The sequence below is a fragment of the Antennarius striatus genome, chromosome 3 (genome assembly GCF_040054535.1).
Source record: "Antennarius striatus isolate MH-2024 chromosome 3, ASM4005453v1, whole genome shotgun sequence".
Taxonomy (NCBI): Eukaryota; Metazoa; Chordata; class Actinopteri; order Lophiiformes; family Antennariidae; genus Antennarius; species Antennarius striatus.
The window spans coordinates 4247882-4262071 of record NC_090778.1 but is presented as its reverse complement, the minus strand read 5'-3'; the positions used below and the strand labels follow the sequence as shown (position 1 = coordinate 4262071).

The window sequence follows — 14190 nt, the reverse complement described above, 5'->3', positions numbered from 1 at the left end:
CCCTTGCCTTGTTCATATCCCCACTGTATTTCTTTTCCACCCAACCGATCAAGGCAGATGGCCGCCTTGTGGGTCCTGCCTGGAGTTTCTTCCTCAATGAGGGGGTTTTCCCGGCCACTGTTGCTTATGCTTGCTCTGGAGGGTTCTGTTGGATTTTTTTTGTCTGTTAAAGCGTTTTGAAATGTTTGCTGATGTGATTAAGAATATATAAATACAAATTGATTGATTGATTGCTTGACTTCAGTTGGACTTTTTGTAAGGCTACGATAAATTACAAGATGGAGCAGTTACAGGGAAACGAAGTACATGTCTGTTACATCTGATTCTAGATTTTTGTCTCTATTGTGGGGAAGATATCAAGTTATTTCATGTAAAAAGGTAAAAGTTGAAGGGAAGTGTCAAGTCTGTCAATATTGTGAATCCTCATTGCTGCCTAGGTATGGTCATTTTCGAGTAGGGCCTTGCTCCATGCAGAAGGTCATTTAGGTGTTTAAAGAGTGTCGCACCAACCAGCTGTGTTGACATTGTGGTAGAACCCTGGCTCTGTCTTACGTTTTTGGGTTTTTGTGGTTTCTACAGTGAGTTTGCAAAGGAAAGAGAGCGGGTAGAGAAGAGGCAAGAGTTCCTGAAGCTCCGAAGACAACAGCAAATAGAGAGAGAGCTAACTGGGTACCTGGAGTGGATCTGCAAAGCCGGTCAGAAACAAATGAACACACATTGGGTTGCAAATGGGAGTGCAACTGTAATGTTGCACTTCAATTGAAATTGTAATTATAAAAGAAACCTTTCCTGTTCTAGATTTTGACACTGGCTTTAAATTGTGTTTCTGGTGTTTTCTATTTTCTCTTACAGAGGAGGTGATGCTGGCTGAGGAATACAAAAATGCAGAGGAGAAGTCTCTGGATGGAGTGTGGTATAAAAGGAAACACAACAACTCTGGTAAAGACTGTTGTCCACTGCTTTATATATCCAGATAGAAAATAACTTTCTAGATCAGTTAGCACCATGTCGGAGAAATATTCCAAGTTTGAAACCACGTCCTAAAATACTGATATAATCTGTTGTTGACATCTGTAATCAGAAGGACACCTCTCTATACTATACAGTGGTCTATTTGTGCATCCTCATCCTATTACAACTTATAATTCATCCAGTACAGCTGTTCATTACTATTAGTGATCAGGATTTACATAGAATACTTTTCACAGTAAATAGTTTTTAAAAACCCCTTCACGTCTGCATTTTGTATTTATTGCTGAAACTGAGCGTGCTGAAATATACAGACATCTTATCCACAGTAATCAATTTTAGAGACATTCTGACTTGTCAAAGCAGGAAAAGCACAACCATAAAAATTATAATCTCCTTCATGTTGTGTTCCAGTAAGCCATATCACATGCACAACACAAGAGAAACCACCTAAAGAGAGTGCAACCATTATTAATGCTCTTAATTCCATCTTCCCTCCATGATAAATGAAAGAGAAATATTACACCTATATTTACACTGACTAATTGAGTAATAATGTAGAGCTAGAGAGACAGGCAGCAGTGGAAGTAATATGATGAGAGCATCACCAACAGGAAACATGGAGTGTCTGGTGGTCAGGAGCACAACATGAACTATTGATCAGCAGGACAAATTCAACATTTTATAATTCTTGACTGCGTTGCTGATTGATAGTTGAATGCAGGTGTTTGGAATTCAACGATATCAGTCTGATCCCCGTGAACACATTCAAAGGTGGTTTGATTTATCAGAAATGCTTTTCCAGCAGGTTTGCATGACTACATTAGCTGCATCTCAGTGTGTGAAAAGACTGACTGAAGGTCCTGACGTCAGTGACTGTGGTGCAAAGCAAGGCTGCATTAAATAAGGGTCTAGTCTACGGTCAGTCTCACCAGCTCTTCCTGTTCTTGTCACACTAAGAGGTGCCTGTCACGTAGCAATATTGCTATCTAGAGTTCACTGGCATTGTAGTAGTTTAGAGCATTGCTTGCATTCTGTAACCCAGAAAATTATTTGAAAGAAATGTGAAACTTTTAAGTCCAATTACATTTTAACATTCATTCGCAAGTGAATTGAATCCCATTTCTCGAATTCAAATATATATTTAAATATATCTTGGGATTAGGTGGGCCGCAATCCGTTGGCTGCTGTATAGAAGAAGAAGAAGATTTTTTTTTTTTTTTTTTGTAAAAACACTTTAATCACATTCAAACATTTTACAATTTTACATTGGATGAAACTTCAAAAACACTAAACACTAATAAACAAAAGAAAATACAATTTAAAAATTAGTGCATTATATCAGGAAGTTTGCAAAAGTAAGTTGATCATCAACTAAAGTGCATAGGACATTTTTGTAACACCAGATGTTCCTAAAGTTATTCAGGTCTTTCGTCATTTTATAGAAACCAAATTCTAGTTTTAAGCGACATCTGATGTTACAGCAAAAAACAGTAGCTGCTTCTTGAACAGTATTGTTTTCAATTTTCCTCTTCCTAGTCACATAAACTGCGAGTTTTGCCTCTCCAGAGATCAAATTTAAAAGCTGCCACTTTCTCTGCATCGATGTATTGTACCCAGCGCCGTAGATGAATTTCCTGATACTAAAGTTTTCATTGAACAAGTTAAAAACATTCGTTAGAAGAGTGAAGAGCACTGCAAGTCTCCCACACTCACTGAAAGCATGAAAGACTGTCTCACGAAGGGGACAGAAGGGACACTGGCTGGACACCGCAGGGTTAAAAACAGATAAAAGCATTGAACCGATGGCACCATGTAAAATCCTCCACTGGAGGTCGGCTGTTTTTTTCTTGAGGGGGGGTTTGTACAGAAGTCTCCACTGTGGGTCAGGTCCATTTCCCGTCATCCTGTTGGCCCAGGCAGTGGGCGCTCTGCCACACAGGCTTCTCTTGTTGATCACTTTTACACATTGTCTGTACAGTATTTTTTTGTTGGCCGTGTGCAGGCTGATCTGTCGTTCATCTCTGAGGAGAGGACTCTCCAGTTCCCCAAACAGGGGACTGATGTGGACCTCAGGGAAAGGATCTTTGCTGTCCGGCACAGTCCCTGTACTATAGTCCAGGAGGAGGCTTCTCTCCTAGAAGAAGATTTTTATTTTTATTTTTGCAAAAACACTTTAATCACATTCAAACATTTTACAATTTTACATTAGATAAAGCACTAAAGTGCTTCAGAAGAAGAAGATTTTTTGCAAAAAACTTCAATCACATTCAGAAACTACAATTTTTCATTAGATGAAAGTACTTAAGTGCTTCATAAACACTAAAAACCAATAAATGAAAGGAAATACAATTTAAAAATTAGTGAATTATATCAGGAAGTTTGCAAAAGTGAGTTGATCATCAACTAAAGTGCACAGGACATTTTTGTGACACCAGATGTTCCTAAAGTTATTTAGGTCTTTTGTCATTTTAAAGAAACCAAATTATAGTTTTAAGTGACACCTGGAGGCTGAGATCATGGAGTTAGAGACAAGGGCTTCCACAGGAAATCAGAGGTGTACCGAAATCCTCAAGTCCAAAAGAATGGCTTTAGCCGACCTGTTGGATACTAAAGGACAGGGTGCACTGGTCCGATCCAGGGTGCAAAACATCACCGAGATGGATGCTCCCTCTAGCTTCTTCTTCGGCCTGGAAAGGAAGCATGGACAGACCAACGTGATCCACTCCCTGCTGTCTGTCACAGGACAAGAGCTGACAGAGCCCGGACAGATCAGAAGGCGAGCTGTGAGTTTTTATTAATCTTTGTATGACAGTGAATACCGAGAAAACCAGCCACTGTTAGAGGAGTTCTGTGCAGAGCTACCTCAGGTCTCCACGGAGACAAATTCACAACTCGACCGACCCCTGGAGTTAGAGGAACTCCACACTGCCCTGCAGAACATGCAGGGACAATGATCTCCGGGCATCGATGGTCTGACGGTCGAATTTTATAAAGCCTTCTGGGACATTCTAGCATTTTTTCAAAGACGAAGAAGAAGAAGAAGATTTTTTTTATTTTTAAAAAATACATTCATTCATAAAAGTCTTTGCCTCCACAGTTGCAGCACCCACTCGATCTCTAGAGATGTTGGGTTAAATGTTCTAGAGAACAGGAAGCCCACTCCACCACTCAGCGTGGTGTTATGGCTCAGGACCACCTGTCCTTCCCACTCCTTCATCCAGTCCACCTCATTGTCGTCATCGCTGTGTGTTTCTTGTAGAAACAGAACATCAATAGTTTTCCTCCTTGCTATGTCAAAGACCAGTGCCCTTTTCCTTTCTTCTCTGGCTCTTTTCACATTTAACGTCCCCACTCTAAAAGAATTCATGATAAGGGGAAAGTTGAAAGGACCTTAAAATAACTAAATAGGAAAAAAAATAAAAACAAAATTAAAAACTCAGTTGTTTACGGACTTTACTCATTTGCTTTTTGAGTCGGTATATCTCTTGGTCACTGAGTTCTGATGTGGCTCTGTTTTTAATAAGTTGTTTTGCCAAATTATAAAAAATTAATTTATCAGGAAAAAAACTGTTGTAGATTCAGACCTTTCATGCCTTTAGTTTGTTGTAAAAACAATTTAAACATTTTTTCAGGGTACAAATCGTGCTGTTGACTGGTAGTGACTGGAGTATGAGATAGGTCACTGCAATCAGACATACATCCATCACTGTCACTACTGTCTGGAACACTCGGTGTGCTCTCTAGTCGACCAGCTTTACATCCGGCAGAAACAGTTAAAACATTCTTGCGCTTACCGCGCCGCCTAGTAAGAGCAGGAATCCATTCAGACTCACGCTCGTCTGTGATATCTTCAGTACCTGTCTGGTTTCCTGTCTCAACATTTTCATTTTTATCACCAGTCTGTCTCCCTCCTATTCTCACCCACTGCACCTGTCACCACCTTAGTCTCACCCACTGTACCTTTCTCACCCAGTACACCTGCCACCTCCATACTCTCACCTATTTCACTCACTACCTCTCCAGTCTCCCCCTGTTCACCTGTCAGCCACCAATTGTCACCCACCACAACCGTCGGAACGGGACGCCTCGGAGCGGCGATGGGAGCCGCCGTGTCACCGGGACCCGGAGCATCTCTGATGCGCCTCGGACAGGCGCTAACAATGTGTCCCTCCTCTCCACAGCCAAAACATTTCATCCGAGAGGAGGTGGCGTACCACGGGTAGTCATAGCTGTCCATTCTAACAACAAAACGGTAGTTAAATTCTTCCGCCCTGTTGTTCAGGATCATGGAAACCTGTCGGCGGTAACACACCAGATGCCCCAGTTGCAGGGACTTACACCCCGTCGTGACTTTGGTAACTGGCGACACAACTTTTCCATGTCGAGAGAGTTCTCTAACCAGGAAGTTATGCCTTATGAAACAGGGAAGAAGAAGACTAAATGTGGCACAGGAAATTGCTTTGCAAAAATTAAATCCATAGATCTACTGTATATTACCACTGAGCAAGAGCAGCTTCTAACAGGAATGTAGATTTTCAATTGCACTGTAAAACGCTGTTTTAATTTATAATAAATTCTGTACAGTATTCTAGTATATTATTGTCATGCAGTGAGTGACATGATGTAAATTGTAATTCAATATTGTAAAACAACGCTATATCATAGCATGAATGCCATAAAGTCATTATTTACAGGAACGTAATGCAAACCCATGTTGAAACAATAAATGTGACAAAATGGGAAAACTAAAATTTGAAAATGACGCAAACATTGTACAAAGTGAATCAAGAAGAGCAAAAAAAATCAACTGGACTTGCTTTAGGATGGTTGAAGATGTTCCAGCTTTCACCTTAGAGTCTTCTACAGTTCTGAGTGATTGGTAGAGAGCCTAGATACGTCTACTCGTTTTTTCTCTTCTTGATGTACCTCGACCTGGATGATGGACAACCTAAACAGACATGGTACATGGCTGAGGTGCAGCGGGTCTAGACTAGAGTATCAAGAGCTCAGAAACCGATGGACAGAATTCAGTGACCTTTTTTCACCTGGTTTGCAGGGCCTGTGTCCTTGGACACTAATATTCTAAGTCACTCGAGTGTCAAAGCATACTCTGTCACTGTGATATCTCAACTGTAAGGCACAGAACTGATAGCATGCTTACATATATCTACAATGAAAGATAGTGTCTTAAATTTGGGATCCTCTTGAGATTAAAAAATAAACATGGTGACACAGAAATGTTGAGTAAAAAAGTACATAAATGAAGATTAACAGAGGGACAGACAGAGATCAGATGAAACACGATGATGTGCTTTATGACTGGTGATGTTTATTGATTTCAGTATTGTTTTTACAGTTCTGAAAAGGACCAAAAAGAGTAAAAATGATCTCATCAATGCAGAGGAAGGAGAGGACCACTTCACTGATATCTCATCTGTCGGTGAGTTAGACACCTGAGAAAAAATTACTGTGAGTCTTTAGATGTCCAACTTGCGACTGTATACTGAAGACATGCAGTCTACAAATAGCCCGGTTGATGATTTAATGGATATACTCATTCCCCAAACACATGTTCAAAATAGAAAAAACTAACATCAGCATTAACTTTCCACATTAAATTCAGTAAGCCCAATTTGCAGATGCTTCTCTGAAAGAATCAAGTGATTCTTTTATTTGACGTTTCAGATGTTAGATGTTTCTTATTAACAAAAATAATGCAGAAATTACTCCATACAACATATTTGCTCATTATCTTGTGACCCCTTTTGGTTTCCACTTGGACTTACGAATGGAGAGATGGTCAGAATGCGAATAAGCTTGTGTTAAGATTATTCTATTTACAACACCGTGGAGCTGCCAATATATACATTTTTTACTGTATTGTTGTTAAATCCAGATCCTTGTGTCTTTATTTTGCGAAACAATCTCAGCTTTTTACTTGATAATCTTATTGCCATTTCATTCTTTGTACTTCCACTGCCCCCCCAGGTTCACCATTTGCCCGGGCCAGTGTGAAGAGCAAGAATGACAGCTCATTGTATTTCAGGAGGAAAGAAAAGTGGATTCGCTTTACCATCCGCCGCCTAGTGAAGTCCCAGAGCTTCTACTGGACTGTGTTGTGTCTGGTTGGCCTCAACACATTGTGTGTGGCCATAGTACACTATGACCAGCCTGAGTGGCTCACCTATGCACTATGTGAGTTCCAGCCCTTCTTTACAGTGTGAATTATGGGGATTTACAGTATGCTCTTACCAGTATTTATCATTTACAATAACATACATACATACATTATACATGTTTGCCAAAATGGATTTCTTTTCATTCACTGGTGGGATCCTTTTCATTTTTTGTTGATGCAGATAAAGGCACTCATGTCCTGCTTTACTTCTAGATAGAAGCAGGGGGTCTGCCTGGGTTACTGGGGTCTTCTATGTGAAATTGTAAAAAAAAACAAAAAAACAGCAAAGACACTCTCTTCATCCCCACTTATGGATCTGTGGGTTTTTCTGTTGTCCCTGGACAGACCTGGCTGAGTTTGTATTCCTGGGTCTTTTTCTGGCTGAGATGTCCATGAAAATGTACGGTCTTGGACCCCAGAACTACTTCCACTCCTCTTTCAACTGCTTTGACTTTGGGGTGAGTTAATCTGCTCCGTTGGGGGTTCAGTCAACACACACATGTAGCCAGAAGTGAAAAAAGGATCCTATTAATGTAATCACATGATAAGTAAAGTATAAGGTGTGAAGAACTACTGCATTTATTGGCTTGTGTTCATAGGTGATTATTGGCAGTATTTTTGAGGTGATCTGGGCTGCCATCAAACCTGGAGCCTCGTTTGGGATCAGTGTCTTGCGAGCCCTGAGACTGCTCAGGATCTTCAAAGTCACCAAGTGAGCTATTTCAAAGTTCTGTCTGTGTGCTGGGAACACTGGTTAAACCATAATAACTTCTCTACATGTTGTCATTTCTTCGTGCAGGTATTGGAACTCTTTGAGGAATTTAGTGGTATCCCTGCTGAACTCCATGAAGTCTATCATCAGCCTGTTGTTCCTTCTATTCCTCTTCATTGTGGTCTTTGCATTGCTGGGAATGCAACTGTTTGGCGGCCAGTGAGTATTTGTTAAAGAAAGTAAATTCAACTAATTACTGGATCATCTGTGGAGGGACATAGTTCATATTATGTGTATTCAACTTTCTTGAAGATGGGTCTTCAGGAATGGGGGTTTCTTTCATGACTACAGTGCTGTTGGAGACTATATATGAAATAATGCCCCTCTATGGGAGACTTGCAGCCCTGATTAGAATCTTGCTTCCCTGGATCCATTAAATTCATAAATATAATTGATTCAACTCTAGTCTTAATATATTTAGTTTGTCATTTATTTATCAGTCAATTATTTTGTACTTCTATCGATGTATCTATCTGTATCTGTCGAGAAGGTTGTGTTTTCAGTCTTAGTGGTTTGTAAGTATTACTGGAGACATTGTGACCTGACTTTTGCAAAACTTAGTGCAAAGACGTAACGTGAAAAGGAAAATCTCACCGAAGAGTTTTTTCAATGGTTGGATACACAAACTACAACCACCTATTCAGAGCAGGGTTGCAGAGACAACAGTCTCAGAAGGGATGCCTTCACCTTCCTCTTCCCAAACACCTCATGTAGCTCTTCCGGTGGGTTCCGGAGGCGTTCCCAGGCCAACCGAGAGACGTAGGCCGTGTCACGTAGCCGGGCCTTTCAAAACGCATCTTCTTTCAATCTGCATAGAAAAAATTTACATCCATCCGACATTGTTTTTAAAAAAAAACCTTTTTTCACACGTTCGGGCATTCAAAATCCCCCTCCACAATAAGGTGGCAGTTCAAGGGGTAGGCAGTGAATCAAGGTGATAGTTATTTTCATCATATGCACATAGATGTGTGTGATATCAGATGGTGCTCATGCCACATCCAGCTCTTCTCTACATCCATGACTCAAACAAAGCTGAAGAGAGAGATTGATAGAGCCATGTACCCTCAATGGTGTATTTGTAGTCATTTTTTCCAGCGGTCACTTAACTTGAAATACAGTGATACCTCGTTCCTCGCGGTTAATGCGTTCCAGGACCGCATGTGAAAAACAAAATTGTGCGATATAGCGGCAAACTATTTCTTATTTACGGTAATTTAAACGTTTATGAACCCTCCCATACTAATATTCAACCACCTTATAATTGTATTAACTTTTCTACACTCTTATTGACTGTTTAAAGCGCTTTTGTGTTTGACAGAAGTGCGCTGTGTTCTGTGAGTCTCGGAGCGCAGCGCACTTCCAGGTGCTGTCAACCAATAGCAAGCATACGTTAGTGAAACCACGAGAACAAGCGAGGGATTACTGTAGTTGTGTCCTACACATGTTCTTAAATGACCTGCTATAATCTGTATTACTGGCAGTTTCGGCCTTAGATTTTTCAGACTTCGATTTTCCACACATCGTGTCTACCTGCAATTTGTCTTCAGGCTAGAGTGGAGAAGTGAGTCTCTCATACGAGGGTAAGCAGTTGCAAAGGGGATCATCATCCTAATAGCTCAGTGTACCAATTCAGGATGTTGTATACATAACACAGTCCAGAAATCTGACATTCCATTCTGGCTGAACTCAGTTTTGATTTATTCTTTTCCGAGAGTCTCTCTGCATGAGGCTGGTTGAGTTACACGGTATGTGATATGACAAGATGAGAGAATAGGGGATGACAAATTCAGTTGTTTCTGTTGTCAGACACACTGGTTATCTCTGAGCAGTGTGTGTGTTTTCTTTGATAAAAGGACGGACTGTCCCCAGAAGGTGGGTAAATACTGTAGGCATGGGCAGTCCTCAGAAGTCTCAGGGATGCAGGGTGGTGTCCAGATTGGCACCATGCCTTTCTGACCAATGGAAATTCATAAGAGCCTAGTTACCAAATTTATTAATAAAAGACACTACAATGTACTGGCAAATAGAAATCCACAAGAGCAGAATTAACAAATTTAGCAACATACAGTATTTCTTTTTATGTTGAATGTCGGTAAAGAATATTTGAGTTTCAGTTTGGCCCAAGCATGAACTTTGTTGCTTTAGTTTTACCTCCGTAAACAGACTCAGCATTGTGAGCTCATCACTCATCATCACAAATCATGAAGTCGGTGAATTAAATCAAAGCTTAAATCAAAAGCTTGTCTTTCAACTCAGACCATCATCATTTTTTCTCCTGATAGCCACCATTCCTCACTGTGAAGTAGCAGCTTTATCATGAGTTAGGAAAGTTTAACAAAGTTTATTTTCATTGCATTATCCAGTAATATCCACGCTAGTTGTCAGTCATTCCGCTGAAAGCATCAGTAGTGTGTCTGCACATGCATACGACAAAGGCTTGTGATAGAGAGCAAGTAAAAAAACAATAGTAAGACATATTTACAGCAAATAGAAAGAAAAGATCAAAGTAAATTTATGATTTAAGATTACAGCTGAGACCTTTGCATGGCAGCTCACCTCTTTCAAATTACCTTGTCTGCGTAGACTAAATCACCAAAATGATGAGAAATACTGTGTGACCTAGCTGTGCATCACCATTATTTCTGTGTCCAGCTTGCAAAGAATGATGAAACACTGGCAGCAAAAATCTCAAAGTGCCTTGATAAGAAAAATAAAACCAACACGAGTGATATAATTTAGGATTTAATAATTCTTTTTGTATTTTAATCTAGAATCATGGATGTAGCAACATGATTATGGTCTCAGCTATTATATTTCCATTCTAATCGCTAATTAAATGTGTTCAACAGCCTTATGTTGAAATACGACAATCGTCACTTTAAAAAAAAATATAATGAAATGGAACAAACAGCAGAAAACAGTCAACATGTCACATGCTCCTGAAATGAAGGCAGATTCCTCGGTGCTTTTTGTGGTTGTCTTCTAATAAACTCCAGACAGTGTTGAGAGGTCACAATTCTGCTGCAATTACAACCCCTTTTATCCGCATCCCCTGTTGCGAAAATACAATTAACTCCCAATAGACAGACAGAGATACAGAATGTCAGCATTAGTCTGACTCATTTTGAGAAGAAACACTCAGGCATCAGCATTAAGGTTGCACAGAGCAGACTCTCTGTCACCTCCAATGTAATAGCCATGTATTGTGCTGATATAATGTGTCGCAGCCCGATGCAAAGAACAAGGTCCCCCATCCTCCATCCTCCAGACAATGACGTGGTAAATGTAAATGTGTCTTGGGTGCTTGATGACATTCTGTTTGCTTCTCCTTGCAGATTTAATTTTGAAGATGAAACACCAACAACCAACTTTGACACATTCCCTGCAGCGATTCTTACCGTCTTCCAGGTAAAGGTCAACTCCATCATTCTTTTCTCCTTCCCTCTTTGAGCCTTACTGAGTCTTAACCCTCTGTTTCTCCTGTAGATCCTTACTGGGGAAGACTGGAATGCGGTCATGTATGACGGGATTAAATCACAGGGAGGTGTCCATGGGGGAATGTTCTCCTCCATTTATTTTATCGTTCTCACTCTCTTTGGAAACTGTATCCTGTCCAGCTGACCCAAATAAGGGCACCTTCTGCTGCCTTATGTCACTGTGAAAGAATTTACCATTGATTTGCTGCAATTGTTAATATTGATTCTGCGTTCATCAATCATTTGATCTTTTCCTGAAGCTACAAATTACTAGATACACTTCTCAACGTTTTCTTGGCTATTGCAGTCGATAACCTTGCAAATGCCCAGGAACTCACTAAGGTACAATATTTATGGGTTAATGCTGGTGATGTTGCAGCTTATAACAGGGGGTTGAACGCATGCAGTTCACTGATTGACCCTGCTTTAAGTCATATCACACTAACATGGCCTTTATTGCCCCAAATTTATAGGATATGAGAGTACATTGTTTGATGGTTCTATGATGATGTCTACTTTAGAAGAGAAGAGGATAATTTAGAGCTGGTTGACAGTAAAGGCTTGGTAGGCCTTTATAGGGCTGGTTTAATCAGTTGTACCATGATAATTATATTACATACTAATACACACAGTATCTTTTTCAATGGTGGAAAATATTAAATGTGAAACTTTTGCGCACTCATTGCTCTTCTACACGCAAGTAGAAGAGCAACGAGTGAGTGCATCCAACACCAAGAAATCCTTAATCCAAGCAAATACAGGACACTCTAAACTACTGAAATTCCAATATCCAATTAACAGCTGCATTTATATTTGCACAAGGAAATACATTATTAATCTGGATCAGAATATGACAGTAGGTAGCCAAAGTCTATAACCTCACTTTGTTTCTCTTATCTAGTTTACGTGTACAAATAAAAAAACTGCATTGTGAAAGGAAGATACACATAAGTTTTGGTGACAGGATAAGACACAATGGAGGAATGAAGACAAAACATACTATTACAAGGACATAAGAGTGACAAACCATATACATAAATACACTGATATTAAACATTTTAATGTTACCTAACACTAGCGTTAGCTCTTCACCATTCAGCTTTTGTGATTTTCTACCAATAAAACAAACAGATTAATCATTTTGAAAATGTGACTTTCAAATGTGGTGAAGGTGATACCAGTCTAATCAATCTATTTTAAGACTGTTGATATCATAAAAAGTTGACCCCCTTTTATGTGGCTAAACTATTAGAATACATGCAGACCAAAAAAAAAAAAGAATGTTGATATCATTCTGAAAGAAAAAGATTGTTGGAGATTACATTTTGCTAGTCCAGGTTGGTTTGATCTGTATGTATCAGCTGAGCTCTCCTGGCTGCTTGGGAGAAAAAGGTCATAGTTATGTTCAATAAAGGCTGCAACCTTTAAAAAGACATGATAATGTTTTGTATGCATGTATGGATGTATGTTCTTCAACCTTCTACTCAGGATGAAGAGGAGCAAGAGGAGGCCATCAATAAGAAGATAGCCCTCCAAAAGGCCAAGGAGGTAAAGGAGGTCAGCCCCATGTCGGCCGCTAACATTTCCATTACTGCGTAAGTTTATTTTTAATGTTCTTCCTGGCTTTCTGAAACCTGCTTCTTACCAAACACACGCACAAAGAAGATGCATACTCTTACTTCATTTGTTGTGCTGTTAACTAGCTATCCAAGTTGACAAACTCCTCATCAGTACTGTATGTCAGTACACAAGAGCAAAGGACACCCACAGAAAGAATATCCATTATTTATTAACCATTCAGTTTATGAATATTGTTTAAATAGTATTGACTAGGTGTCTTTGACGGTCACAGAGTGTCTAGTCTCACCAATCGCCGAACTGAAACCAGTCACTCATAAACTCAAATTGCACTTCCCTCATTCATTGTTTTCAGTGTCACTGACTCCTTACAGAAAAGAGTCATAGAGGAGTTGGTGAAAGTAGTGAGGCGTTCAGCAGCTTAGAAGGCAGTTATTTTTCACAAATTACGATAAACCGAACCAGAGCTAAAATATGAATTTGATCACATAAAAACTTGAATGACTCTAAATAAATGCTAATGATTTCTACTTGCTGAATATGCAACTGAGAAATTTCTAATAAGTCAAAAAGTTTTTAGCAAACATCCAAGTTGTACAAATTCTTTATCCAGTTCATTTTTTGTGTAGACTTCAAACAAATTGAATTTTTCTAAGATTTTGACACAATGCAAAAAATGTCTTGTTTTCCTCATTTTATTTTTTTGTCACCCCCCAACACCACCATATACACACACACACACACACACACACACACACACACACACACACACACACACACACACACACACACACACATATAAATGTGTATATATATATATATATATATATATATATATATATACACACACACACACACACACACACACACACACACACACACAGTACATATCAAGGTGCGATTTGCAGGGTGGGGAGGGAAAGTCATCCCCTCCTCCAGGTTGTACATCTCTCCCTCTGCCGACTGTGGTGGTTTCGAGGCTAAGCCAAACTTTGAGCCACTGAGGTGTTTGACTGCACCTACCTGAATAATGTGCTTCCTTTTAATCATAAGTCGACACTCCACTTTATACTCGATTACTCCATTATACCTAAAAACTGTCACTACATATTCCTTACTAACCATTGTGTGACAGGTCCTTTTTGGTTGAGTGTTGTGTTTCTGAACTTTGACTGCCCATGGCAGAAATGTCACAAATGTAATGGGAGGCTAAA

At 39.7% G+C, this 14190-nt stretch overlaps 1 protein-coding gene across 1 annotated transcript in view; it reads left to right on the top strand.

Annotated features, from left to right (window-relative positions):
* The window catches only part of cacna1ba (calcium channel, voltage-dependent, N type, alpha 1B subunit, a), a 112250-nt gene that overhangs the window by 52705 nt on the left and 45355 nt on the right, over positions 1–14190 (top strand). The window contains exons 8-18 of the mRNA XM_068310129.1: positions 580–695; positions 853–939; positions 6329–6404; positions 6944–7167; positions 7496–7608; positions 7750–7862; positions 7950–8081; positions 11258–11330; positions 11409–11526; positions 11673–11740; positions 12887–12993. Of these exons, the coding sequence (XP_068166230.1) occupies positions 580–695; positions 853–939; positions 6329–6404; positions 6944–7167; positions 7496–7608; positions 7750–7862; positions 7950–8081; positions 11258–11330; positions 11409–11526; positions 11673–11740; positions 12887–12993 (1227 nt within the window). The remainder of the gene's footprint in view (positions 1–579; positions 696–852; positions 940–6328; positions 6405–6943; positions 7168–7495; positions 7609–7749; positions 7863–7949; positions 8082–11257; positions 11331–11408; positions 11527–11672; positions 11741–12886; positions 12994–14190) is intronic.